General features: G+C 41.3%; 3 protein-coding genes across 9 annotated transcripts; 1 reads left to right on the top strand and 2 right to left on the bottom strand.

The window, feature by feature from the left end:
- Positions 1–22: 22 nt before the first annotated feature.
- Positions 23–8930, bottom strand: fam234a (family with sequence similarity 234 member A). Of its 4 annotated transcripts, none has more exons than XM_071525252.1 (12): positions 8867–8930; positions 7765–8069; positions 7575–7685; positions 7286–7468; positions 5383–5507; positions 4968–5100; positions 4349–4481; positions 4060–4203; positions 3461–3542; positions 3133–3285; positions 2911–3010; positions 23–2741 (listed from the first exon to the last, which is right to left on the bottom strand). In XM_071525252.1, the coding sequence occupies exons 2-12, from the start codon at positions 8033–8035 to the stop codon at positions 2524–2526; spliced, it is 1653 nt and encodes a 550-aa protein (XP_071381353.1). In that variant the 5' UTR covers positions 8036–8069; positions 8867–8930; the 3' UTR covers positions 23–2523. The 4 variants fall into 4 exon arrangements, with proteins under 4 accessions (XP_071381353.1, XP_071381354.1, XP_071381355.1 ...); XM_071525253.1 differs by having other exon boundaries at positions 7765–8066; positions 8867–8927; XM_071525254.1 differs by lacking the exon at positions 8867–8930 and adding an exon at positions 8375–8413 and having other exon boundaries at positions 7765–8066.
- Positions 8931–9133: 203 nt separating this feature from the next.
- On the top strand, positions 9134–17803 carry luc7l (LUC7-like (S. cerevisiae)). 4 transcript variants are annotated; one of them, XM_071525249.1, is made up of 12 exons: positions 9263–9324; positions 10289–10359; positions 10715–10781; positions 11574–11668; positions 13324–13422; positions 13533–13643; positions 13766–13909; positions 14492–14668; positions 14883–14971; positions 15077–15106; positions 15223–15390; positions 16479–17803. In XM_071525249.1, the coding sequence occupies exons 3-12, from the start codon at positions 10748–10750 to the stop codon at positions 16603–16605; spliced, it is 1074 nt and encodes a 357-aa protein (XP_071381350.1). In that variant the 5' UTR covers positions 9263–9324; positions 10289–10359; positions 10715–10747; the 3' UTR covers positions 16606–17803. The 4 variants fall into 4 exon arrangements, with proteins under 4 accessions (XP_071381349.1, XP_071381352.1, XP_071381350.1 ...); XM_071525250.1 differs by lacking the exon at positions 9263–9324 and having other exon boundaries at positions 9975–10359; positions 10674–10781; XM_071525248.1 differs by lacking the exons at positions 10289–10359; positions 10715–10781 and having other exon boundaries at positions 9134–9324.
- Positions 17804–18215: 412 nt separating this feature from the next.
- Positions 18216–27519, bottom strand: LOC139648981 (epidermal growth factor receptor kinase substrate 8-like protein 1; the record flags this gene model as incomplete). The annotated part of the gene is made up of 11 exons (XM_071525265.1): positions 18216–18600; positions 19291–19423; positions 20473–20638; positions 22093–22237; positions 22369–22494; positions 22901–23009; positions 23094–23149; positions 24425–24569; positions 25317–25465; positions 27238–27312; positions 27431–27519. Coding segments are annotated over 11 exons (1280 nt in total), but the record flags the coding sequence as incomplete, so codon positions are not given.
- Positions 27520–27870: the final 351 nt, after the last annotated feature.

The following is a 27870-nucleotide window of genomic DNA, read 5'->3' as shown; positions in this document are numbered from 1 at the left end:
GAGTGTTTTGAAATGTTTAATGTCATGTTTCGCACACAGCAATGCACTTTTATATTCAAGGCGGAAGTATTCTGCCCTCCAGTATTTCTGTTAATCATTAACAGCCCGTAGCCAACAATTTCATACGCAATATGAAAGGTATCCCAGGAGATTTTGGGGATTTACATACATCATTCAAAAGCTCTAGCACGTATTTTTCTTAGATTACATATCTGCATTCAACTGAGGAAATTCCAAGTAAAAACAGGGCAAATTCTCACCTTGTCTAACCTAAGCCAGGAACTCACTCACTCTCTCTAGGAACAGCAGCTGCGGGTCATTTGGAAGCGCAAGAGAAAATAGGCGCGCATCATGGAGACTGCGGGGTCCTGCCAGGTTTATAGAGGGGGGGGTAGAAGAGCACAATCCACACTAATCTGGTTGGTTGGATATATTGTGCTCTCTTAAACTGAGATTGAATGGGGAACATCATGGGTAGTCGTTCTATTTGAGTACAAAAGCTGCATTCTGACTTAAAAAAAAAAAAAATAAAAACCTGTCTGAACATAGTCACATGGAGTAAAGGTATTCTGGCCACGGACTGCATTGCTCTACATTAATGCCACAATCTCACTTTCCTAATAATCGCTCAGCCTGTTTGTACATCCAAGGCAAATATGCGTCCGTCCAGTTATTTTCTCCATAAACCTAAAAAAAAAAACACACTGAGCGTCCCGTTTGTCGCACATTTTTGCGCCCGCTGCTCCTCTCCCCTCCCTAGAAACATGAACGCCTCCAGCCTTATTGCTCGTCCATGCCGTATACGGTCTTCCTAAAACATCAGGTTCGGGACGGGGTCTATAGGATCCGATTACTTCCATTCTCGAAATTATTTCCTATAGGAGTAGGTACAGCGTGTCAAGCCCTATCAGCCGTTGCGCGTCACGGTGAGCGGATCACGCCCCGCGGCTGCTGACATGCGGTGAGTAAACTGAACCGTGAACCATGAGGTACGTGACCGAGGGCCAGTACTCAGCATAAGCGCGAGACTCTCTGCGCATGCCAGCAGGACGTAGCCCGATATATTCTACACATGTGCATTTAGTGAGTGTAGATACTATAACACAACAAGGCAGCAAGAGGTCACCATAAATTAATTAATTAATTAACACCCTGTGTGATTGACTTAAAGTCCACTCATTTGTCATAAGCATGTGTACTGAATCTACAAAATTTTCACACTTTCCCTTATTAAAACTCTACCAATCACAAAGAGGGAGATGTAGATTAAGAGAACCGGAGGAGTTACAAGGATTTTTTTATATGATATGTGGATTCTGCAACTCAATATCAGGAAGATGTCCCTACTATTTTATACATTTGGTGTATTTGCTCCCATAATCAATGGAATTAAATGAAACTAGTTATTCTAAAATAGTTTAATATTGCTCAAATTCAAACAGATGTCAAGTCAAATCAGAAAAAGAAGACGGCTCCAATGAGGGCTTGTTCCACAGGTTCAATATATTAATGTATGGAAAAAAATAAAAAACCTCATCACCACTAACTTTAAAAGGCATAAATGTTCAAGAATTGGGGAAAAGAACAGCAAACCTCCTTTACCGTAGACCTGCAGGAATAGCCCAGTATTTTCTTGAAACTTTGAAACTCAGTGTTGAACACCTCAAAGGAAGTCTGCAGTTCTGTCTGTGTGCGTTAAAGGCGTCACTAGTTACAGCATCATGGATTAAGGAAATACCCCCTAATGGACACAAATGTCACACGATTGTCATCTACAGTACCTTGACTACAAGACTACCTTGTCAACACCTTTGGAAGCAGGATCCTTTACAAAAAATATTTACATCAAGCACAGAGTTGAATACTTTGGGGATCTGTGGGGCTTCAACTGTCGTATGTCAACAACTATGTTTTACTTTACAGTTTCATAGAATTAAAGCAAGTTTACCAGAAAATCCACCCAAGGAAAACCATATCCCTCTCGTTGTGTACCCATGCTTTAAGGCTATTGTAAATGCATAGGGAACTATGACCTTTTCTATTGGCATGCTTTTGCATCTTTTAAAGCATAGTGCAACAATCAGTTGCATAGATTCAATCATAATCCAGCTGAGAGAGACTGTACAGTAAGAAAAGAGAGCATCGCATTGATGCTTGAAAGTGCTAGGAAACAATACAGCAAGTCATGTCCTCTTGATGGATTTCTCAGCAGGAGAGCAACAGTCTGTGTGGTGTGATTGTCGGGAAACAGTAGCTTTACGGACAGCAGATGAGGTTGACCTAAAGACAGTATGCATCCGATCAGGTCTGAGGACAGTTTATGCCTAGTTTGTCCAATGGTGACTTGTGGGAAAATCCCATCAAATCAAGTCAACCTAGGCGCACTAAACATTAAGGAATTTGTTTGGTTGTCAGCATATTGTAAGGTAGTGATAGCTAGTGTGCGCACTTTGGTTGTTAAAGTCAAGTTAAGCAACTGTACAGTCAGCTGTGCCAAATGGTTACATTTCACAACTGGTCCCATCACTCATCACTGAAGCGGAGTCGGTTGAAGGCCTCTTTGATGTCGTCGTTGGATTCTGAACCGGTGCCGGTGCCGGTGCCGATGCGGAGAACCCTGCTGGTCGGGACGTCCTGCTTCAGCTTTCGCTTGCTGAGGGTCACCGTGCCTTTAGCTCCCTCGCCCCATGGGCCTGTCAGCAGGATGTAACAAGCATGGCGCCCGCGCTCCAACAACGTGGCTAAGAGGAGGACACACACACAGAGATGGAAAGTTTAATTCACCCAAGTGACATCCCCCTAAACAGTGATTCACACCACTGACTTGTTGCACTCTTGTCTACCCAAATTAATATAAAGCTCTAGGGATTTTTTGGAGTGTATGAAATTCAGAAGAGAACAAAAAAACACCTTTAAATGTAATGATGTGTTCCAGGACATTGGTTGACTCTAGGAGAACTTCAGAATAGTGAGGATGCAGCATGTATGAACGACGGTCACCAGCTGGTATCTGAAATAAAAAATTCATTTAAATCAGCATTTCTAGCATCTCTCATTATGATGTAAAATGCTGAAAGCCAAATAACACGTAAATGTGTTATATGCATCTTCTCATACAGGCAGTGTACTCACAGAAGAGTTTGTCTCTGAGGGCAGCATGCCCCAGAACATGAAGACGGAGAAGGAGTTGATGGTGTTGACTGAGGCGGGTCGGGGTGAGTTGGGACTGGCCAACAAGTTGACTTCCCACAGCACACCGCCCGACTTCCCATCCAGAATCCTTATCTAAATACAAGACACACAGCGGCAAATGCATATTCAAGTCGATATCACCATACAAGAGAAGCAGGGCAAAGAAAACAATGAAATTAGGTTGTTTTTTTAGTTATTGGAAGGATTTCTGATTACAGAGTGAGTTTTGGTATCACAGTAGTGTTTGTCCAGTTGTGACCCGACTCACCCTCTTTGTGTTGTTGCCGATATCCTCCTCAATCACTACATCAAGTGTACCATCTTTGTTAAAGTGACCAAAGGAGGGCTCGCTGAATGAATGAGAAGATACGTAGATGAGAAGATGTATTTGACTCAAAGAGCCTGGTTACAATCACAGAGTATGATATTGTGTGTTAGAGGTGCATTAAGTAAGACTTTTACTGTCCCATAGCACAAATGACCATAATATATCTACAAGGGTTTAATGAGTTTGTTGATCAATACCAATGACTCAATGATTACTTCGCCAGGCCTAGGATTGAGCGACCATAGCTGCAACACATTTCGTTCTCAAACCAAAAAAGCAAATGACAAAGCAGTATTATTTTGCATGGTGATCACTAGGCATTTCTGTTAGATTTTTACTCTAATTAGCTAGCCTACTAGTTCCATTGTAAAAATATGACTTGATTATTCCTGTCCATTAGAGGCTGCCGTAAGCTGTGCCAGAGACCCAGTGATGATGTTGCAATTCCTTAGTCGTTCGTAGAAGTCCTTACTTAATGCCCCTTTAAATATTAATTTGCATGTGGAGGGAAAGAGCTCCATCAGAAATCGGCAGAATACCTGTGGACTGTGCTGGTGTTGAATCTCCACAGTATTTGCAAACTGTTTCCATCCACTAACACCACCTCCTGTCCAGTCACCAGCAGCAGGTTGGCTGGCTCATCTGTTTTCCCTGTAGGTAGCACCTGTCTCACTGAGTCAGACCTACAGAGGAGAAAAAAAAACATTACTGACACAAGTCTCTGGCTGAAGCCACCATGATTACTAGTTATTCAGTGAAATCTGTGTTTCAGACCTGGTTGCAGTTTAAGTCATAACTAATAGGTTGATGTATTTGTCTGCTTCTTACTCATAGATAGGTACGAGGTCAGAGGTGGCGCTGGCTTTGCTCTCCCAGTGTTTATCCTTCTTGAGGCCGACTTCGATCCCTGCTTTAGCCTTGGCAGCAATCTTCCAAAGCGACAGTCCATACAAGCCAGTGTCTGTGAATGAAGTGCAGGATAACTCACTACTGCCATCAACTGTATACAGATATTGATACACAATGGCTGTACTGGAGCTTGAAATCAATATACTTTTCCCAGCTCCAATATCAACACTGGAAAACCAAACCCACAACATGTCACACTGAATCAATGCAAACTGAGGATACACAATTGTTACCATGGTAAAGTACTTATTTACTGTGGGAACAGTGTAAAGCAAGGTTATTATTGTAAAATAAAACTAAAATGAAAACTAGGTGTTAAAAATATTGTAAACTGAAATTAAAAAAAAAACAAGACTGTGAAAAACCTACAACTGAGCTAACTAACTTGTTGATAAATATATGTTAAATGTTTTAAGTTTTTGTCTTTTTGTTTATGTGCAGGGTAAAAAGAAAATGAACTTCGGGTGGAGAAATGTTTGGCTATTTTCACAGAACACAAACTACAGCACACAATTGCGATCTGATGTCAGATACAAACCTTTCTGAAGCAGTACATAGTGAGAACCTTTGTTGGTGTAATGGAGGAGATGTTTAGTTGTCTCTGCTGAGTCAAGAACCACCTCAGAACCGATCTGGACGCCTGTGTTCCCCGACAGAAATACCAGCTGAGTCTGCAGACATGACGAGAGACATTTATATTGGGTGAATTCTGTTCTGCTGCTACACTGACAAATGATCACATTGGCAAAGATTTTCATTTGCATATTTTAGCCCTACTAGAGCTCATTATTACCAAAGAACTAGAATTAAAATGCTTAAATACTGAATACTTCCAAAGAGGCCTTGCAAAGAGCCCATTGTGAAAGAGTCACACTACAATGTAACTTAATCCTTGCACTGTAAGATACTAGAAAATAAATGTAGCTGTAATAATTGACATCATTGGTGTTTACCTGTGTGGTGCCAGATGCCACTAGAGCCACATCACTGACCCTGTCCCCATCCAGATCTGGGACACTAAGAACAGGCAGAGTGCTGCGCAAATTAGGGGGATGAGGCTGCTTCCACCTGACAACGCCTATAGAAACACAGACAGCACAACAGGACACTGAATTTGGCTGAGTTTATTTAATCATAAAGGTCCCATATTGTACAAAACTGCTTTTTCCTTGCCCTTCCACATGTAAGCATTTTGTCATCGTATCTAATGGCCGAGAATAAGTGAAATCGGAAATTCCTCCCATTTTGCCACAGTTTCCTTAATTAAGAATCATGTGATTCTACAAGCCATTTTGATTTAGAGGTCTTAGTGACATCACTCAGACCGACAGGGTGAGTAACCACTCCCACTCACCGAGTCTCATTTTCTAGATTTTCTCATCAGAGCCGAAAAGCCTGACCCTCCGATGAAGCAGCCAATCAGAGCAGTGGTTCATTAGCATAAAATCAATGCCTACAGCAAGCAGCCTGTTCTTTACAATAGAGACACTGAAGCTGGAACAGAGCCTGGATTTAGGTGGGGGGATTTTGCTATACACTTCACAAATGGTTTTTAAAGGCCACAGGGAACTGTGTTAAATTGCTGAAAAAAAAATTAAAATATGGGACCTTTAAAGTAGGTAAAACTTCAGCAAACAATTGGAGTTCCTTATCTTGACGGTCAAAGACAAACAAATGAAACAAAGGCAGCCTGTGAAATGCAGGACAACTCTACTGGAACAATATGGCATACATTTAATATGGTGCATGCACAAAGCACACCATAAATCATTCCAGGAAAGCTTTCCTGGAGCCTTTATCTACCCTTTAAGTAGATTTGACAATTTAAAAAGCCTTGTGCATCAGGTCCTGCTGGAATCGGGCTTTTTGTATATAATTTAGATACTCAAGGATGACACAAAAGGGCTGTAGGCAATAGCTTATTTCCTTTATGTTCACAATGATTTATATCCCTGCTATACCTCTACTTGATAGTTAGTTAGACGTACAGTTAAGATACTGCACAGCATTGTATATTTTGGTGTCTACTAAAATATGTTGTTATCCTTTACTTTCAGTTAAATATGTATGCTAATGCTGACTCACTGTTGTAAACAGAACAAGAACGAGCCTCCTTCATGCACTACATTATCACCTTTCTGCTCCAGTTATTTGGTTTATGATTATTACGTTAAGGGATTTTCTAAATAGCCTTCTCAGACACTGAAAATTCATAATTCATATGATATGGACCAACAGTTTTGAGAAAATGTAAAAACAAATACATCTCACTGTTCACTCCCTCAGTACCATCTTATACAACTGTGTTGTGAACAGTTAATAATTCAGATGGGACCAGCAGCCCTAAAACATTGTTGAAGCTGTTCAGGGGTAACTTATTGCCAAACCTGACATTTTCACGTTTTTTTCATTTAATGTAAAAATCAAAAGTTACAAAACATTAAAAGTGCTTTGTGTTGCTTTGAAGAGGTAATTTACAAATTAGAGGTGTTTTTACCACAGTGCCTACTCAATAGCCTCTCACAAAGTGAAAGCTTCCCCACCCACAGGATTTGAAAATCACTAGAGACCCATTACTTTGTTAAATTGTACTGAGGCTGGCAGCATTTATGCATGGTGATATATGTGATATGTTTCACTGGAAAGGGAGGAAGTTGTCACATCTAAAAATTACAGATGGACGAAAAGAACTGAATTCATTACTTGCCATGTAGAAAATAGTTTCACTATTATTGTTGGTGTTATGAATACATACATTTGAATGATGTATTGCAACATTATAAATACTTGGAAATGGAAATGTGGTGGAATCATTTGCAGAATACATAACAGGGCGAGGTGGAAGGAGTCACTAACCAGTGTATTTGTCGATGGCTGTAAGCTGATCAGAGTGGGACAGCAGACAGTCCCAGTCCCTCTCTCTCTCTCTTTCCAGACCGCACTGGGCCCAGTGGAACTCTGGGTGCAGTGGACGCTCCCACAGGGTTTCTCCATCTGTCCCATCCACTGCAAACACAAACACACACGGCGACGGCAGACCTGGAATACACACATGGTGGACCCGAATTACACACAACAACCTTAATACACAACGAATTATTCGGTCTGCAATCCAACTCTGGATCAATACATTATATTTTCATACCCGCATTAGCACATGTATTATTCTGACTGCCTTCCTCGTCCTTGAGGACAAACAGGACATCCATCACCTTGTCTTTATTTGCATCTTCGATGGCTAGAAAATCATAGGTGGCTGTAGTGGAGAAGGAGAGAGTAGTTAGTCCCTCAGTTAAATCACTAGCAAGCAGAGCAAAGCACAGAGTTGTCCTCACCTGCTTGGGGGAAAGTCCTGTTCCAGGCACTGAGATACTGTGGTCTGACGGGACAGGGGATGATGAAGGAGAAGGCAAACACTATGGTGAGGCAGAGGAACAGGGAGAAAAAGAAGACTGCAGTTCGCCAGTGGGACATTTTGCCAAAACCCAAGCTTTCCTTACAGCTCTTCTTCTTGAGCTCTGTGGGTGACGGTGCTGTTCCACTCTCAACCCCATCCTCTCCCCTCTTCAGAGGGTCTCCCTCTGTGGCATGGTCAGTGGCCTCCATTGTCGCCTCAATGCATTACCAGCTTAAGGACCTGCTTGACATGAAAAGGATGAAGCATGGAGCTTACAGCAAGGCATGAACTAGATACAATGCTGATCCTACACTCTGAATAAATACTTCAATGGCAGAACTCTACAAATTTCTAATCCTCAGGGAACAAACCCAGCATGATACAGCATGATACATCTGTTCTGTTGTAAACCACAAACCAGCATGTGCCACAGTTGCCTGCGATGATCATAGAGCTACAAACAAAGCTTATTGGCACTCATAGATATACATGAAAAAAATAATGAAGGCAGCAGTGCCTGTAAGTCCAGCTATTTCTGCTGCACCAACCTTTGTGGGTGTGAGCCTATTCAGACGTGCCAGCACTGACTCCAGAGATTTCTCAACAGAACAACAACAAACCCATGACGAATATTCATGTCGCAGCAAACCCTATTATTTGCTCTGTAGCCAGAGGCACACTACTCCATTCGGAGACGTTCAAGATAGTAGTGCCCTCTATGTAACAACTACGTGCCGACGATATCTGCTATTAAATGACTTGTATTTGAGATTTTACCCTGCACTTCCTTGCTAACTAATGTGGAAGTTTTACAGCTGAGATCCTGCCTGTCCTCTGGCTAACTTTGTGTTGGATAACCACATAACCTACGTTAGCTAACGTTCATTTGGTGACTTAACAGTTAATAGCTGGTTAATTTACTTAACTTGTTGAACAGAGACCAGTCAGCTCAACAGCACGAATACGGACTATCGCCAAAAGCCCCACCATCTGAGCTCTAACGAAGAATTTACACTGACTTCAGAAAAGTTTTTTCTTACTTTATCCTCCACTGCCGTCTTTTGTAGCTAGCTGGTGTAGCTAACTAGTACCAGGCCTGACTGAAACTGTCAACCTCAGCTGCGTAAACAAATCACAAGCAGGACAGGTCAGCCCACTTTCGGGTTCAAGTGGATGTGATTGGTTCATTCAGTGGTTCTGCGCCGTTACAATTGGCCCATTTCAGCACAATGGGCGTATGTTTAACGTTCAGACAGGACGTTTCGTCATTTCCCTAAATTTAAAACGGAAGCTGGGGAGTCCACGAAAGAGAGAAAAGCTGCGAGCGGCGATGCTTCGAAGAGTGAATATAGTTAACTAATATATCAATAAAATACAAAGGAAGTGTAGCCAGTTGCTTGAATTTTATAGAGAAGCATCGAAGAGACACCTACAACAATGTCTGCCCAAGCTCAAATGAGAGCTTTGCTCGACCAACTAATGGGAACTGCGAGGGATGGTGAGTTGCAGCAGAATGCTAGCTGTGCTAGCTAGCTAGCAAAGATGGAGCCATTGCAAAGGCTCGCTTGTGTTGTCGTGTGATGGACAAACCTTGCATGAATGGATGGACTGCAGGCGGCTGTGTGAAATTCAGTAGATCCAGCTAGCCTCTTCTCTCGGGTTTGGATTTAATGTTTGTATCCATTGTGGCTAACGTTGTGACTGATCACGTATTTAATTTCGCTTTTTCCTTTTCATCTCTTCGTGCCGTTTTTTATGAAGTTATTATACGCAAGCAGTGGGTAATATGACAGCAGCCTATTAACGTCGCTTATTCACCAAAACAATTAGTACCGTGTCACATACATATCACTCCTAATCGATAAGCAGGCTAGACCTCCCTCCCTTGACCGAGCCAACTGTTGTTAAATGAGAACCCTACTTGGTCATTAAACCTAAGCTGGCTGACATACAAAATGATAATCAGGTAGCTGAGTAACTTACCTGTACCAAATGAGCACTATAATATCATCAAAGTTATATCTAGCTTATAGACATAGTGACCCAGAGATCAACTGATTGATTAAAGATAGGCTGATATATAGTTATTTTGATAGTGAAACTGCTATTCATGGTCTCTTCCTTTTTATATACAGAAAATACTTATGTAGTGTCTAGTAGCAGTTTGCAGCTGTTTGGATACAAACATTAAAAGATAGATCAGCTGTCACGTCTGATAGTCATAAGCAGAAAATAACTTACTGCAACCCGACCATCTTACAAATTAGAGGTTGATTCTGACAGTTGATTGAAAAAGGACTATACCTTTTGGCTTATTTTTTAACAAGTTGATCTGTAGAGTAAGAGTGAATTTGTGCTGTGAGTTTGTGGGTGTATGTGTGTTGAGATTAATATCAAATTCTTCCCATACATATGTTGCATACAAACTGAACAATTGTGGCCCCTTTATTTTATTCATAAAGGTTCAGTGTATCTTTGCCAGCCTACATCAATCTGCAAAGGAGTTGCAGAAAAGCCTCATGTTCATCGAGCCGTGAGTCACACATAATTTTTAAAGCTGTTATGATGAATATCCAAACAATTTGTTTGCCTTCCGGAAGTTATTGTAGCCTATTTTTTTTTTATCACACAAATGGGTAAATCTTCAGTGGCACTAGAATTACAATTTGGAGTAGTGTATGCAGCTTGAGCTAAGACGTCTGGTCGCGCTGAATCCAAAGGAGCAGTTCTCAATGTTCCTTTAGACGTCTTTTGTCAGAAGACAATTTTAGCAATCAGTCAAAACAAACACTTTGCACAGATCATTTACAATCTGACTTGTGTATGACTCCCAACTTCTTACTACAGGTATGGGCAAGAAAACTGTTCCCATTTATACTTTTCTACAGCGGGTTTAAAATTCTGCAGCTGAGGTCTTGAAGATGCAGATGGGTACAGTATGTGGTGCAGATCGCAGTGTGTATAAACTAACTTTTTTCCTTGGTTTTCATTTGTATTTTGTGTTAATTTCTTTTCAATGTTCCATATCTGTAAAGGGCTTGGCTGGAGCAATTTTCTGGAATGTTTACTTTTCTTATCACATTTTCTAAAAGCACGGTCTTTTTCTGTATAGTCAACTTTACAACTGTTGTGTTAACATAAAGTGAGAAACTTCCCAAAATTAAGGTAGCCCTGTGAAACATGTTGTTACGTTCAAACAACACTCACATAGCCATTTACCAGTTATGTGCCCTTACTGCTGTATAGCTCTATCTATTTATTGCCCTAGCCTAATCACATGATATTCCACCCTTACAGAGTGGACGTTGAGCCTTATCACAAGCTAAACTGAGTTGAGGCTCTAACATTACTGCATTATAAATGAGGCTTTGGTAAGGTAAGCACCAAGATGAGAAGAAATAACATGGAGAGCCACCTGCCACTTTTTCTTAGTTTACTCTGTTGTGACATCAATAGCCAGATAAAAACCATGGCCAGCAGAGGCACAGTTAGCGTATTACTGGTAAATATAATATTACAGTAATAAAGTATAAGAAAAACCTTGACTTTCAGAGAGTAAATGAAATTCAGGTGTTATCTTTCACTCATTTAGGTGGGCACAAAATCCCACAATGCAGCTGTAGTGACATTGTCATGTGTCTGCCCATTTGTTATACACACAGTAACAGAATAGAAAGCATTGGATACCTCGCTCCTGCTAACAAGTATGTGAGGTCTTTCTCATTGGTTGTTTTTGGACTGTTTCAGGGGACGAGACGCGGCAGAGGGTCAAGTTCACCGACGAGCGAGTCTGCAAAAGCCATCTCCTCAACTGCTGTCCACATGACATCCTGTCTGGAACTGTAAGTCTGCTACTCTTTTAGGTCTGGGTACCCAGAAATAATCTAAATATCAATTTTAAGGCACTGAGAGGTTTTGAAAAGCTTTAAATAGTTGGATTCTCCACTGGATATTAGTACGCCAGTCACTGAGGAGGCAGACACTAGTACTGAAATGTAGGGAATGGAGGGCAGAGAGGTCAGACAGCCAAGGAACGAAAGGATCTGTGGGCAGAAACCTGGAATGAAATGCCCTAGGGCTTGTGAAAGGAGGGAATGGGAATCTGTCTAAACCGATTCTGAAAATAGCACTAGACATGCTGAAAGGAACAGCTGAGAATAAACTAGATAAAATCGGGGATATTATCTGTGACTACGGAGCAGAAAGGTTTGGAGTCTATGAAAAAAGATTGAAGGCAACCCCAGAACAAAAGAAGTCTAGGTGATAGCAAGAAATTGACTGACATGTCTAGGAAAGAAGGCAGGTCAAGAAGCAATGGAGACATCAGCAGATGAGGAAAAAATGAGTCAAAGCACTGCAAGTAAACTTGAATGATGTGATGGCATCGAGGAGGGCAGAGAATCTTAGAAAGAAATGGAAAAAAGGAGTGCAAGTAATAAAGTATGTACTCCAAAATCACCTAGAAAAGACAAACATGGACGGGGAAAGGCACAAGGAGATAAGGCTCCGTACAGATATCCCACCAGTTGAAAGGCCATAACACAAAATGGATGTTAGCCCAACAAAATGGGAAGAGGTGCATGAGCTAGCAGGTCTCCAGGACCCAACAGAGTCCTGGGTATACAGACGTGTACCAGATGTGTTGAGATTTGAATGCAAGCTCCTGAAAGTAGCATGAGAGAAGCAAATAACGTCCAGATCATAGAGGAGAGCAGGAGGAACTCTGATTCTGAGCAAGAATGAGGCTCTAGAAATGAGTTAATTTCAGCCTATTTGCTGCCTCAGTGTAGGGAGGATCTTTAGTGTGATAGCACTACTTGAAACCAACAAACTTTTTAATAAAGCACCAACTGATTCGGTTAAATTCAACTTTGTTATCCCCAAGGGAAATTTCTTCTTGCAGCTAGGTGAATGAAAACACACACTGCAAACAACAACATAAGGCCACAACGTATATACAATGAAAGGCAATGGCAGCAAAAAAAAAACGAAAACAAAAAACACAGACAATGGACAATAAGCTAAATGACAAATTAATGCAAAAAGCAGGAATATCCATGGCTTCTCAGGATCTGACAAGCATCATTTGGCACCAAATTCAATCTACCAGACAACAGAAGGGAGGAATCCATGTTTTTCTAGACCTGGAAATTGGCAGCTAGTATTTGGCTCAGTACCACAATGACACAACCTTCTGTGTGCAGCTTTTGACTTCTGTAGCGGACTTAATGTGAAAATCTGATTAAAGCTTTTCCCAAGCGTATTTCAAATGCTTCCTGTGGAAACATTTAATTTTAAAGTGTTGGTGTCAATTTTGAAGCAATGCAAATATTAGTATAAAAAAATCCCAATGATACTCAGCCCTGCTTTTATTGTGTATCAGTCTCATTGTGATTATAATTTTTTAATATCTTTTCGTTAGAGGTAATTGGATTGGATTATTACATAATTCCAAATAAAGTTTGTGTCATGTGTGCTTGTTTTGTTTTTTTAATAGCGAATGGACCTGGGAGAATGCTCAAAGATCCATGACCTGGCACTTCGGGCAGATTATGAAATTGCTTCCAAGGAGAGAGATCTGTTCTTCGAGCTTGATGTAAGTGATGTCCTAAAGTAAATCATCTCCATATGCATGTGCAGAGGTATTCATTGAGTCAGATGCTTATTTTTTTGTTTTATGTTTGTCCTCGTTTTTTTTCTCCCAAGGCGGTGGATCACCTGGAGTCATTCATTGCCGACTGCGACCGGAGGACAGAACTAGCCAAGAAACGCCTGGCTGAGACCCAAGAAGAGATCAGCGCTGAGGTGGCAGCAAAGGTGAGAGCAAGAGGGGAATACAAAGTGTTGAATGGCTGTTTATGTGTTTAAGTATGCGATAACGTTATGTTTTGGTCCAGACATGACCAGGTGTAACCCATGTTGTTTGGATTGTGTTGCAGGCGGAGAAGGTCCATGAGCTCAATGAGGAAATCGGGAAGCTTCTGGCCAAGGCTGAGCAGCTCGGAGCCGAGGGCAACGTGGACGAAGCCCAGAAGGTCCTGCAGGAAGTGGAGAAGGTCCGAACCAGGAAGAAGGATGCTGAGGTGAGGAGGGCTGCTCAGGAATTTATCTTATCCTTCAGTTACTCTGATTACACTTTTTTTTAGCTTGCTTTGATAGTTTCATGTGTACAAATAATGTATATCACTAGTGTCTGAGATACTTTCTTTTATGTTTTAATGTCACCTTAGTTTTATTTAAGCAGGGAGGCCATACTGAGAACATTTTCACTTCCAAGTGTGTCCTGCATACAAGAGGAAACATTTGAGTTGCATAATCCCCACAGTGAAACTTAAACTCACAATGCACACATACACCAACCATCGTGCATATATGCAATAGGAGCTAAGAGAGCATAATTCAAAACAAAAAAGAAAAAAGACTACATTCCTCCTTGGTTAGATCCACCATTAGATTTTAAAAAATTTCAGGGAGAACAAAGAACTTCAGTCTTTGGATGGCATTTCAACTCTGAGGAGTTGGGGAGTGTGTCAAGCTGTTGGGATGTTCAGACAAGTCTTGAAATAAATGGGGACATTGTGCATAATGAAAAGGTCTTTCCTCGAAATAACTCTTTCCCCTTGTGATCCTTCTGTCCTCTTGGTTTTTTTTCTGTCTCCTCTCAGGAGGAGTACAGGAACTCCATGCCTGCCTCCAGCTTCCAGCAACAGAAGCTGCGGGTGTGTGAAGTGTGCTCTGCTTACCTGGGTCTCCATGACAACGACCGTCGCTTAGCTGACCACTTTGGTGGGAAACTTCACCTGGGCTTCATCCAGATCAGAGAGAAACTGGATCAGCTAAAGGTACATGCCTACCTGTCTCCCCATGTACAGTATAAACATATTACTAGAAAGTTCCTGACCAGAAGCTGTGAGTTTTATCTCTGTTTGACATGAAGCCTATGGCAAAGCTTATCATGAAACTATAAAAAGACTGATCATGATCTGTTTTGAAGGTATGCATTAAGTCAAGTGTAGTTTCACTGCTAATCGGATTTTGTCTTTTCATTTTAATCAGAAAACTGTGGTCGACAAGCAGGAGAAGAGGAACCAGGAGCGCCTAAAGAGGAGAGAAGAGAGGGAGAAAGAGGAAAGGATGAGGAAGAGGTGGGTGCAGGCCTTGTAAAGTCCTGATTTGACATCTATGGAAGGGAATTTATTGTTTGCATTGTTATATGTTACTGTTAACTTTGTTGTCCATTTATTTCACAGGACCAGATCACGAAGCAGAGAGCATAGAAGGTAAGACATTCCCCCATCCATGTACAAAGAAACAAAAATCATTTTGTTTTTGTTTATATATAAATGAAATATCTGAGCTAAATTACAAACCTAAGTGCTGTCTGTTGTTCTTTCAGGTCCCGTTCTCGTGACCGCAGGCGGAGGCGTTCACGTTCCACGTCGCGGGAAAGGCGCCGTTCACGCTCACGCTCCAGGGACAGGGAGAGGAGGAGGCGGCATCGCAGCCGGTCCCGCTCCCGCAGCCGAGGCCACCGTCACAGCCACGAGCAGAGCTCCAGACACAAGTAAACACACAACCAGCTCAGCCACTCACACTGTGCTCCCACAATGCCTTGCTCACAAGCAAAAGGCCCGTAAGGCTCAGACACATTTGTCAGGAATGTGTATGCGTTATTTTTGTTTTAATTATTTGTTTGTTTTCCATAATTGTAGCTTTTTTTTTAGAGACAGAACATCCATTCTTTTGCCTGTTTATAAAAACAAACTCAGTAGGCAGTTCAACCCCCTTAGGACTTTTTCTTTATTCAGACAGAAAACTAAAATGTGAGAGTAGGAGAGGCACAGGAGAGAAAGTTGTGACGAGATTTGATTCTAGTCCAACAAGTGCATATATTTCTATTTCTATTATTACACAGCTTTGTTCTGATTGGCCAGTGAACACATTCTGTAGTCTATTTCTGAATAACAAATCACTGTTTCACATAACAGACTGCTGTTTCACATCTAATTATATCACTACAGTCAACAAGTCCGGTTGATTTTGTTGATTTCTAATCAAATTCATTGGTGACACCTCATGCCATGAAGACATTACTCCTTAGTTACTGCAGACAGTCCTTCTCGACTTTTTCTTTCTTTTAAAGCTTGTAAATCACTTTAGCTTGTAATAAAACCATTTTAAAGTGATATTTCATAATGTCTTTAGGGAGTAGCCGTGTAATAAGTAGGATAAGGAACAGCGATATGGTCATTATTGGCATTGAAATCCCATTGTCAGACCTGGATGTTCACACAAGCCTTTTTATGCGGTTCTATGTATTTTTTTTTTATATCAACATTTAATTTTTGTTTGCCCACACACAACACCCATTGCACGCCTGACCATCCTTCTAGGGTGATTCCTCTTTGTGAGGCCCTTGCCAAAGTTTCCTCCATGTTTTGTTTCCTACTAAGGTTTTTGTGGGAGGTTTTCTACGGTTCTCATTCGGGATTGTTTCATTTATTTCTAAATATGGGTGTTCTGAAGCCCTGTGACACATGAAACTTGACTTGAAATAAACACTCCCGTTCTCTACTCTCCTCTTTGCTTTCCTGATGCATTTTTGTGTCACTTCCCCTGAATGTGTGCGTGTCCCGCCGTCTCGTCACCCAGGTCATCCAGGGACCAGGAGCGCTCGTCCAGAGACAGGTCACGGGAGCGGGAGCGGGACAGGAGGGACGGCGTGAACGGCAGGTCGGACTCGCGCCGGGCGGACGACAGGGACATGGGGGACCTCTGAAGACCAAACTCCATCCACCACAACACACACACACAACCTCCTCCTGTCTCTCTCACACACACACACACACACACACACACACATCTGTCCATCCTCGCATCTCCGGGAATGATAACCCGATGTTATACAGACTCTCCTTGCCTTGTATGATGAATAAGCTCATCGTTCCCCCACCTGACCCCTCTCGTTTGACTTTGCTTTAACAGCTACTGCAGCCAACCCAGTGTGTGTACATAACTGCATACAATCACCTGAAATATTATATGCATTCTCTTTTCTAGCATCCAGATATAGGTTGTTTTTTTGTTTTTTTTTGTTTTTTTGGATGGGGATTAGTTATTGGTCAGTGATGGAGTGTATTGTAATTCCCACGCATCTGTGATTTGGTGGCTGTTTATATTCAATACATGCTGTCTGTTATATGCGTAAAAAGTACCTTGCCCTGATTCCAATAGAAAATGTTCAGATTAACCTTGAAGAAAGCATAAATTGACGGTCTGTTGGAATGAACTGGGAAATGAAACGGATCTGTGTTCTTTTTGTTATTAATTGTTGGTCTTTTGATACAGAATTGCTGTCTGTAAATATATTTCGGGCCTACTGATTGTCATGTTCAGAATAGCCTTATGCTATCAAGGCTTTAATTTCCACCCCTGAAGGCTTTCTTCTCACCAGCTTGTGGTAAGCAGCAGTTTGACGTTGCACGGCATGAGTGCAGTTCATGAATGTCTTTCTCCACAGATTTGTCTCCAAATAATTTAATTCGATAAAGCCCTGTTGTTATTTATGTTTTAAGAACTTGCAAATTTGAAAATCAAAAAAGGTTTTAAGGTTGCTAGTTTTAGTATCTAGCTTATGTCTTTCAACTTCTGCCAATTCCCAACTGATGTCTCAACTGATAAAGTTTTATTTTATGCTGCCAATAGTGAAGGAATTGCATCTGCTTCAGAGCTTGGCCAGTATAAGTAAATGCTTTTTTTTTTTGTATTGTTGGCATTGGTGGCAAGTCTCCTTTTTTTGTTTTAGAATTTATTCCCATCCTGATGATGTTTTCTTTTTTTTTTTATGTAATGAAGACATATTAACTTCAAACTTAGTCTTGGCACGTGAAGCAGTAGGTTAAAAAGTGACTGTTCTTGGTTTCTTGTCATTAGAAATTTGCCACATTTGAAATCCTATCCTAAAATTTGGTCAATATACATTTGAATCGATCTGATGAGCCAGTTCTGACAGTTTCTTCCGTTGCTCCATCTACATCAGCCTCTAATAGTTGAATGCAAACACATTTAAATGGATGCGTTGCTTTACCTAATGTGTGAAGTCTGTAGACTTGTCATAACTGTTTGTTTTGCTGGAAAACTTTCTTTAAAGTCTCAATAAAAATCCCAGCCTTTTAATTTTTATTGTGTATTGGCCCTTTCTTGCCATGGTAAAATGCACAAGACTTGGTGAGAAATCAGCTGCAGAATGATAAGACAAGTATTGTACAAACAAAAGATAAATACATTCATTCAAGTTAGTCTTCAACTACCAGGCAGAAATGGCACAGGGGAAGCAATCATACATGTCGGCATTAAGTTAAGAACAGTGTACAACACAAATTAACAGCCTTCAATGTTAAGAAACTAAAATTTAATTTGCACTTGCTTTTACAGAGAAGAATTTGCAAGCAAAGCCCTGATTTGTGATTCAAGGCCAGACACTGGCTTTGGGATTAAGTATCAAAATGCCCTTCATGGATGCTGCTTTTCATGGACATCATGTTGTTAGTAGAAGGTCATGGCACAGTCAGGGGTAGATTGTGTCCTCTGGCAAAAAGAAAAATGGAGCCTTTGCTATTTTCAGAGTCCAATATAAGTGATAGCTGTATTCCTCATTGGAAATTCATGATGTAGAGACAGCTGGGTTTCACAATGTGCTGCTCTCCAGTTTCAGATCAACCTTCATTTTCTGTTTCTCCATGACTGCCTCCAGCTCTGTGGCTTTTCGGGCGTCCTGTGGATCAAAGAAAATTGAATCAAATCAGGACGAATGTACATAAAAAAGAGTGTTGTTTTTTTATTGTGAAGCATGCCATGTGGTAATAAGATAAGATAACTGCATAGTTTCAAATCTAAAAGTTGCACAGGCCTCCATGCTCCCAGAGTCCAGAGGGTTGTAGGCTACAGCGAGACGATTATCGCAAAATAACCCCCGACATCACATTATTGCATTTGCAGTATTACATAGCTACTTATCAAAGATGCAAATCACTTTATACGAAATACAGATTTGGAATTATTTTATTAAAAACGACTGTAATTCACGCGATTCCTTAGAAAAAATAGTCCAGCGGGACTGCAACCATGGAAACGTCTGTAACTAGCATGGAAGCTAGCATCATTGGACTAAGCTGTTGCAGAACTGTAACCATAGCAATGTAAACAAATCCAGTAAGATTGACGTTCAGCCTCTAACCAGCAATTACATTATTTGTGCTGGAAAAATCTTCTGTGTTTCTCACCTTGGTTAGGTGAGTGTTTGTCTTCAGTAAGCAAAGAATAACGTTTTTTTTTTTTAGGGTAAATTTGATTAGAACTCAACAAAATCAACCGGACTACTTTAGAGCGGAGTGATATGATTAGATGTGGCACGCCTCAGAATGCGCATTGGCCAATCAGAACTGAGTATTTGACAGTTCATTACCTCCAGCAGAGCTTTCTGCACGGTGAGCTGGCTGTACACTCTGGCGCCCTCGTCTGGAATCACAGCGCGCAGCTCCTCCTTGTTGAGGGAGAAGAGCTGAGCGCCTGTCAGCACGCCCAGACACGACACCGTGCTGCAGGACACACACACACACACACACACACACACACACACACACACACACACACACACACACACACACACACACACACACAGTGAGGAAGGAAGAGAGAGATTAAATCTTCTGTTTGCATAAACTGCCCGTGAAATTCTCATGACAAATGTTTTAGCATTATGGAACCTCCAATCTTTAGACTTTTATTTCACACACTTGAAACTGACATGGTTGAAAACTGTTTGACTTGAGAATCTGCAGGTCATTGCTATGACAGATTGGAAAGTAGTAACGTAAAACTGATCTAGTGGATGTGGTAGAATGTTTGTCTCAGCTTTTACATCCAAATAAAAATAAATAAACTCACTCTGAAATGAGAAAAATGCCTTTGTAGCTCATTCTAACTATTATACCATACATCTATTTGACAATTTATGCCAAAAAACAATGACAATGTTGACAAAAACGACAGATTTTTTATCTTATTAGGTTTTTATATCAAAATATTATTACTTGTACTTCCTGGAAAACAGAACATCTTTAGTGGTGACATAAAAACTCCCACCCCTCCGTCCCCCCCATCAGATAAAACTGCCTTTCTTTCCCTAACTGATTGATTCACACTTTTGAGTGATCCCTCCCTGCATTATGTCCCACCCCAATATCCTGTTTCAACAAGAAATGCATCACATTAAGGAAGCAAGATGCTCTCAAAATGCTGTTTCATTGTGACTGTGGTGTTTGACTGTTGTGTTTAAGCAGAAAATGTACCTTGATGTACCAGAAAATCATCCTACGCACTGTAACAGTTACCCTTTCCATCTTTTCTAATTCATTCTCTCTTTTTTTTTTTTTTTTTTTAAACATCTCTTTATTGAATTTTCAAAAGGTTCTGGTATACATAATACAAGATCATCATATAATACACAAAATATAAAACTGCCCTCCCCTTTCCAAACCCCCTTTCATTCTCTCTTTTAATGAACTCAGGTGTATCTGTGGAATTTCAATGTGAACTGAATGTGGTTAATCTGGTCTGTGGGATTATGGCAGCGGTTGTGACTCACGGTTCGCTGAAGCCCTTCCCTCTGAGCCAGTCGGCCACCTCCTCTGGAGGTGAGTGGTAGTCCAGGGGAACAGAGGTGTCCGCGGAGCGAGGGATGACCAGCGGCTTGTTCAGACCGGCCTTCCCATTGGTCAGCCTCTGCAGCAGCTCGTCATTCACCAGCATCACTAAGGAGGTGGGAGGTGGTACAGATATTTAGGCTTGTATTTTATACCCGTCTTATTCTCATTTGAACTGTTTCTGTTCAGGATCCCAACAGAGCTGACACGGGCAAGTACGAATTTTCATTGGTCTTGTCCGGGTAATGCTTACTTGTACAAGTGAACACTATAGGGGGGGCAGAGCTTTACCCTGTATGATTCTCATCCATCTGTGGATGGTGAGGTTTTTGACCAACATATGGGTTCACTCACAATGTGCATCTAAGTATTTGTTGTGTTTGTTGTGTTCTTTTATCTTTCTATTTTACTTGATTTGATTCTTTTAATGCAATATATGAATTTGATCTTTTTCACTTTGTCTCGATGCTTTTAATGTTTTATGTAAAGCACTTTGAATTGCTTTGTTGCTGAAATGTGCTATATAAATAAACTTGCCTTGCCTTGCCTTGCCTTGCCTTGCCTTGCCTTGCCTTGCCTTGCCTTGCCTTGCCTTGCCTTGCCTTGCCTTGCCTTGCCTTGCCTTGCCTTGCCTTGCCTTGTCTAGGCCTTTCACACTCAACAACTGAATATAACTGTGACTCAGTGGCAAACATCACACAAGAGATGGGTTTCACATTACTGACAACGATCATTTCATCCCCTTTTTGTCTTTGTCCTTTCCATCTTTGACTCATAGAAACTACATACAACTACATTGACTACATAGAAAGTAACTTTGTGCAGTGACAGTCTAGAAAACTATGATAATTACTGTAAACCTTCAGCAAGGGAACATTTTTGTCAGATTCAGTACTATCATATGCCGGGTTTTATAAGCACCTGCCTACCCAGAAATTATAACCACAAGACAAACACAAATCATTTCAGCCATCTAATTGTGAGAATCCCTTGCCAAAATATGACAATTATGGACAATTATGGACTTAGATCTTTCTTTTATAATATGGTGCAGCTTTTCTTTTACAGCTGCACCATATTTTTGGAACAAGATTTCCTTACATATTAGAAATTGTGCATCTCTTGTCATCGCTAAACAATCTTATAAAAACTTCCTACTGGAGGATCAGGTCTGTCATCAACGATTTGTTGTGTAGTCAGGTCGTATCCGGGATTGCTTCCAAACCAAGAACCAGAATCCTTTTAAATTCTTCTTTTGTTACTTCCTTTATAATCTCTTGTCTCTTATAATCTTCTTCTTTCTTCTAAATATCTCTTTTGAATCGTCTCCTTTTTAAATACTTTGTTTTCTTTTTCTGTGGCTGCAGGACAAGAAGCCTCTATAAAGCTACAGTTTTTCTGAGTAGGGCCCAAAGTGTTTTAAATATCGTGTATGGTGTTTTAATCTTTTTTCCTGTATAAATAAATGAATGAATGGATGAAAATCCTCCTTGCCACACGAGACAAAGATTGTCTCTATGACACACCCACACACTCACACACCCGAATGTAGAGTGTGGTACCTTTATCTGAGTCCTCCGCAGCTGGGATATGTTGGCTGTAAGGCGGTAAGCTGCGTGGGCGCTGGGGGGAGGGGGCTTGGGGCGGGACAGGGGGGCTGGGAGGGGCCGCAGAGAAAGGCCTCGTCAAGGGGGGCGGAGCTGGAGCCTGGGAATGTGGAGCGGAGAGAAAATAACACTGGAATTCGTTCAGGTATGTACAGGTGAGAGGATACTGCTGTGCTTGTGTGGTTTGTGTGGTTGTGTATGTGTGTGTGTGTGTGTGTGTGTGTGTGTTACCTTGGGAGGTTTGTTGGTGATGAGGCTGTCTATGTGAGCTGCAGGCTCCAGGATGTTGAAGGGAACGAAGCCAATCTCGTTGAACCGATTGCGACACTTCCACCAGCGCTTGGACGACTCGATCACCTGTCAAAGACGTAAGTGAGTGTACCGCTGGGTGTGGCGAAAACCAGAAAATATGCTTTCTAGATGAACGTACCACACTAACCACTTCTAAAAACATGAATCATGTTGTCAAACCCAGTGCCACGTCATCAGTGTCTAAAAATTCCTCACTATCTGATCTATTTATACTTTGAGGTTGGCAAATGTAGGCCTCCTTCCAATGTAATATCTGTTTATTTGACTCAAGAAATGCCCACTATGGTCATAAATTGATCATTAATGACTGAATAAAGAACAGCGTCTTCCTCAGCTACAGTAACACCTGCTATACCAGTGGTAGTTATAGGGTGGGAATCAAAAATACGCCCTGAACGTCACGGTCCTGTAATCACTGTGTAATGGCAAACAAATGACTTGACTGCATTACCTCAAGTGTTTCTCCCTGCAGCACTGAAAGCTCGCTGCTGTTCCTGGCTACAAAGTCGTAGCTGCAGCTGTAGAGTCTCTCTGGCTCAGGCTGGGGCACGCTGCTGTCTCTGCAGAGGAGAGGGAATGGAGGCTGTTATCGTGCAGTGGAGGTGAATAGTAGTGCTAGTTGAGTGTTTTGCTCTTTGACATACGTTTCATCACCGATGTGGGTGGCAGGAGGTCCGACCAACTGAGGGGGCTGCTGCTGCTGCGGGTGAGAAAGAGACAGAGATACATAAACATACAGGAAAACAGAAACACATACACACACGCACACACACACACACAGGCAGAGAGAATTAACTTTGAAGTAACTAAATCACAAATACAAAGGCCGCTATGCAGGTGAGTCATATTAAGTTGAATGCCATTTAACAGCATGTTTCAACTTTAAGAGGTCTGACAAGCAATTTTCAAAGCGATATGAGGCAACAAACACAGTTTCCACAAGGCCAAAAACTTGATGCTTGAATTGCAGGTGTATTGGTCACAAAAACACTAATTTTAACAATTGTAACGTGGCAAGGAAACCACAATTTGCTTTGGCAAAGAGGAACTGTGGTAGCAAGTTGAAGCTCACCTACAGGGACAGATGGGCACTTAACAGGATAGTTGCTAAACACCACAAAACTACAGCCTCAAAAATTACAACCAAGTGAATCAACACCTCTGTGACATAGTCTCAACAAAAACTGTAGGTTTGAGCTTCACACAGCTGGTATTTAAAGCAGGGCTGCCATTCAGAAGCTACTTGTATCCAAGGCCAACACACAAAGATGCATAACCTGGTGCAAGGAGCACAAAACCTGGAGCCTGAGCAGTGGAGGAAAGTAAGGAGTCTGATGAGTTTTTCACCCTTTTTCCTCCATCCAGACAGGCTTATGTTTGGAGAAAGCAAAAGGATGCCTCCAACCCACAATGTCTGTTGCCAACTGTTAAAAAACACTGTGGTGAATCTGTAATAGTTTGAGCAGCCACCTCAGAGTCATTGGGTCGGATAATTGCTCTGCATGGCCGTATAACAGCCAAGGAATTCCAGGCCATTTTACAGGACCAGCTGCACTCTTTGGTGTAAACACTGTTCCCATATTCCAATATTATGATGCTCACATATACAGTACACTGCTAAACAAATTCAAGAGTGGTTTCATGATCTCCAGGATGAAGACGAAGGATGAAGATGAAGTCAGATGAAAACACCATTGAATCTTTATGGAAAGTAGATTTCCACCTCCTTCATCCTTTAAAGAACTGGAGGCATTCCTTCTTGAAGAAAAGCTCCAATATCCCACTGCACAGTTCAGGACTTGTATGACAGCATTGCAAGGAGGATGTAATTGTTTCATTGTGTTATTATGAACAAACCCTTTATGTCTGCATGTAGACACTCTGATTTTCCGTGCTCCTCACTGACACACATCTCTCTCTAGACACACAAAGCGCAGGAAGTGTCTAACCCACGTTATCCGCAGGTATTCCATACCTCCTGTTTTGCTCGGAGGGCTTCATGTTTGTGCTGTGACTCGACCGGATCCTCCCAAACCTGCCCGTCCGCCCTCGAGACTTCTGGCTTCCAGCCATCCAAAAACACTGGAGTGTACGGAGCGACGGGCCCTCTGAGCTGAGAACTGAGAGAGGAGAAGAAATCGTCAGTACTGCTCCTCATCACTCATGGGTATCACGTTACAGTGCAACCAGAAACAATTGACAGTGTGAATAGGGTTCGACCAATATGGCTTTTTGAAGGCTGATACAGATGCTGATATTTTGGTATTGAAAAATATTTTGTGCTGATGTTCAAAATCTTAAAATTTGCAATTGTCATGCCCAAGAAATCCTCCAAAATTCAGTGTTTCCTCCAGAATGTATTCTTGAGAGGGTTGACAAGGCATTTATGCCATCAAGTGACACTAAAACTCTTCATTAAAACCCATACTAATAACATTAATTTAGATGGTAAGCAGCTCCTTAAAATAAAATAAAGAAAAGAAGATTTTACTGTAGGTTTTTATGTAGCTGTGGTCAGGGAGGAACCTCCATCATAGCAGTGGATGAAATTGACTGGCCAATATTCAATATCTATATATCAGCCTAACCCTAATTGTGAAATAAGTGAATCCAGCAAGAAAAGAAAAAATGACTGTCAATATTAACCATTTAATGTTTACTTTTTTAAAGAAAGAAGTAGAAAGAATTTACTCAGCAGTATTCAGTCTAAAGAAAAGCGTTTCAACTCAGTGGATCTGGGTCAACATTCTTTAAAACAGCAAATATTGACACTGTCATTTCATGTTACTCTGATCTCCGACTGGCACACCGAGTGGCCCTCGTCACTGCAGGTAATGAGGCGTGGGGTGATGATGCAGATTACTGACCGAGGGAGAGTCCAGTTGGGGCCCAGAGACGTCCACAGCTGCCTCTCCTCCTCGCTCAGGCTGTCCTGCAGCAGGGAGACGGCCGAGCTGGTGAGGGCGGGGCTGGCCACCGAGGCTCCCAGGGCCGGCCCGCCTGTCGTCTTCACCATCTGCACACACAGATAACACAACACTTTGTTCACACTGTCGAAATGCTCAGGGAGGGCTGATAATGTCTAACAATAGCTGGTGTGGTAGTGAAATCCACACTATTGCTTTATTACTAGTGATTGACTGTTGGTTGATTAAATTGCACATGAACACTGAAAAAGATCTTTGGATTTACTTGGTTCCATATCACTGAAATGTGTTTAATCAACACAAATGATTTGCTTTGGATGTAATTAATTGTAATTGATTGCATAGCGGTAAGAGTACAGACATAACTTCTTTGAGTAAATAACACTTATGATTTTGTAAACAAACAACAACCAATCTTTCCCAGTTTCTTCAGCAAAAGCAGTCTTAATGGAGCTTTTTTTCCACAGTTACAACAATCAGTGAGCATACATGCACACACACACACACACATAAAGACCCAATGGACGCACCCAAGCGCGCACACACACACACACACACACACACACACACACACACACACACACACACACACACACACACACACACACACACACACAAACACACACATAGAGTAACACATGCAATCCCAGAGACATGAAGTTTCTCACACCTGTCTGCCTCTTTCCATACAGGCGTGTCAGGATACACACATCAAACACACCCAGTCTGCCTTTGATTCTGTTACTCTAGGCTGATTCATATCTTGATGGGAAAAATTAAGGCAATATGCCATTCATGTTGCATCAAACATCAAAAGGGACACACCTGAACTTCCATGTGTGACGCACACTTGCTAAATATTTTATTTGGAAGTATATCTTATCTTAATTCAAGTATTACAGTGCATGAGTCAAGAGTAAATGTATGTGTATTGTGTTTAATTTCATTTCATTGTTTGATTTCAGGAGAATGTGTCACACTAGAAAGGCCAATGGATTTTTTGGGGAGGGTCTAAGAGAACAACAAGTGATCAAATGAAGCAGGTAAATATATTTAGAAGTAATATTTCCTTGTGTAATTCTGAAAATCTAACAACACTGGTTTGTACAGAAAGTCGGTCTTGGAAAAGTCATGGAGGGACATTTTGAAAGCTCAGATACTTCCAACCTAAAATTCAAAACAGCAGTCAAGGAAGAGCGGCTTGGCTGTTCTCGTGATAAAAGAGTCACTGCTCAAATCCAGGCCAAAATGTGTTTGAGGTTTTCATTAAAAACGCATTCCTGCACACAAACTGCAGAAAAACTGCCACGCAAACAAGCCCAAAGCAAATGCTGCATTTATCATATTCAGCCTATCTAGCAGGGAACTGCCTTGTGTAAATACTGAATGGCACTTGTAATTCCTGGCAACATTACCTAATGGCAATGAGGCCTTTTCCATTATTTTGACACAACACATGCTTACAGTCCCTTTTACGCACTAACCATACTGTCCAATGATTTCCCAGGGACTAACATGACAACACACACAGCCTGTTTCCACTACATCAACAATTAACAGGTAAATTATTATAATCATAATCCAAACATCTATAACTCCAGCACCATGGCAGTCACCAAATGTTTTTCTCTCCACCTTTATTCTCTGTTCATCTGCTCTTAGTTATTGATATGACATCATGGGGAATAGTGATTATTACATAAGATAGTATTTTAAGACGCTCTTCACGTCCCGCCCCTGGCTTTTTATTTATCTGGCCTGCTATAAAAGACAAGACCTCGTGCTGACAGCAATAGCAACAACAGGTGTCCCACCAGCTTTGCCAAGGCAACAAGGCAAAGGCCATGACTGACTTACTCACCATATCCAGCGGTTTGAACACATGGTGCACCAGCTCCTCTGATGAAGGGCTGGAGATAGCTGACTTCAGACGGGCCTGGAGAGAAAGAGACAGAGACACAGAGAGAGAGAGAGAGAGAGAGAGATACACAGTGGTTAATATAATGCAAGATAATAAAAAATGAATTTGAAATATGACCTGGTTAAACACACACCAGTAGGCTGAAGCAATATTTGAATTTCTGGAAGATATCGATGAATTCCTCCTCTGGCGGGGGGCGGGCCTTCGCAGTGAGTAAGTCCTCTGTTGTTGACAAACGGTGACACACAAAATACACATAAGTGTTATCAGGTCATCGTGTTATCAGGCTCTACGTCCAAAAGATTTGTTGTTTCAACCAGTTGTCTAGGTGAATCCAATTAGCTTCCCATCAGTATGAGATCACTTCAAGACTAGAGCTGCAACGATTAATCGATTAGTTGTCAACTATTAAATTAATCGCCAACTATTTTGATAATCGATTAATCGGTTTGAGTAATTTTTTAAGAAAAATATGTCAAAATTCTTTGATTCCAGCTTCTTAAATGTGAATATTTTCTGGTTTCTTTACTCCTCTATGACAGTAAACTGAATATCTTTGGGTTGTGGACAAAA

The sequence above is a fragment of the Centroberyx affinis genome, unplaced genomic scaffold (genome assembly GCF_046629955.1).
Source record: "Centroberyx affinis isolate AG114_WGS23_722 - 3 ecotype Tasmania unplaced genomic scaffold, CSIRO-AGI_Caff_v1 ptg001278l_1, whole genome shotgun sequence".
Taxonomy (NCBI): domain Eukaryota; kingdom Metazoa; phylum Chordata; class Actinopteri; order Beryciformes; family Berycidae; genus Centroberyx; species Centroberyx affinis.
This window is presented reverse-complemented; position numbering and strand designations above follow the sequence as displayed.

Coding starts and splice junctions, on each gene's coding strand:
- luc7l (XM_071525248.1), top strand. CDS start 9,264: ATGTCTGCCCAAGCTCAAATGAGAGCTTTGCTCGACCAACTAATGGGA. Junction 13,423..13,532: donor ATCTGTTCTTCGAGCTTGAT/GTAAGTGATGTC, acceptor TTTTCTCCCAAG/GCGGTGGATCACCTGGAGTC. Junction 14,669..14,882: donor AGAAACTGGATCAGCTAAAG/GTACATGCCTAC, acceptor CATTTTAATCAG/AAAACTGTGGTCGACAAGCA.
- fam234a (XM_071525252.1), bottom strand. CDS start 8,035: ATGGAGGCCACTGACCATGCCACAGAGGGAGACCCTCTGAAGAGGGGA. Junction 7,686..7,764: donor CAGGACTTTCCCCCAAGCAG/GTGAGGACAACT, acceptor TCTCCACTACAG/CCACCTATGATTTTCTAGCC. Junction 3,543..4,059: donor AACACCAGCACAGTCCACAG/GTATTCTGCCGA, acceptor TCATTCATTCAG/CGAGCCCTCCTTTGGTCACT.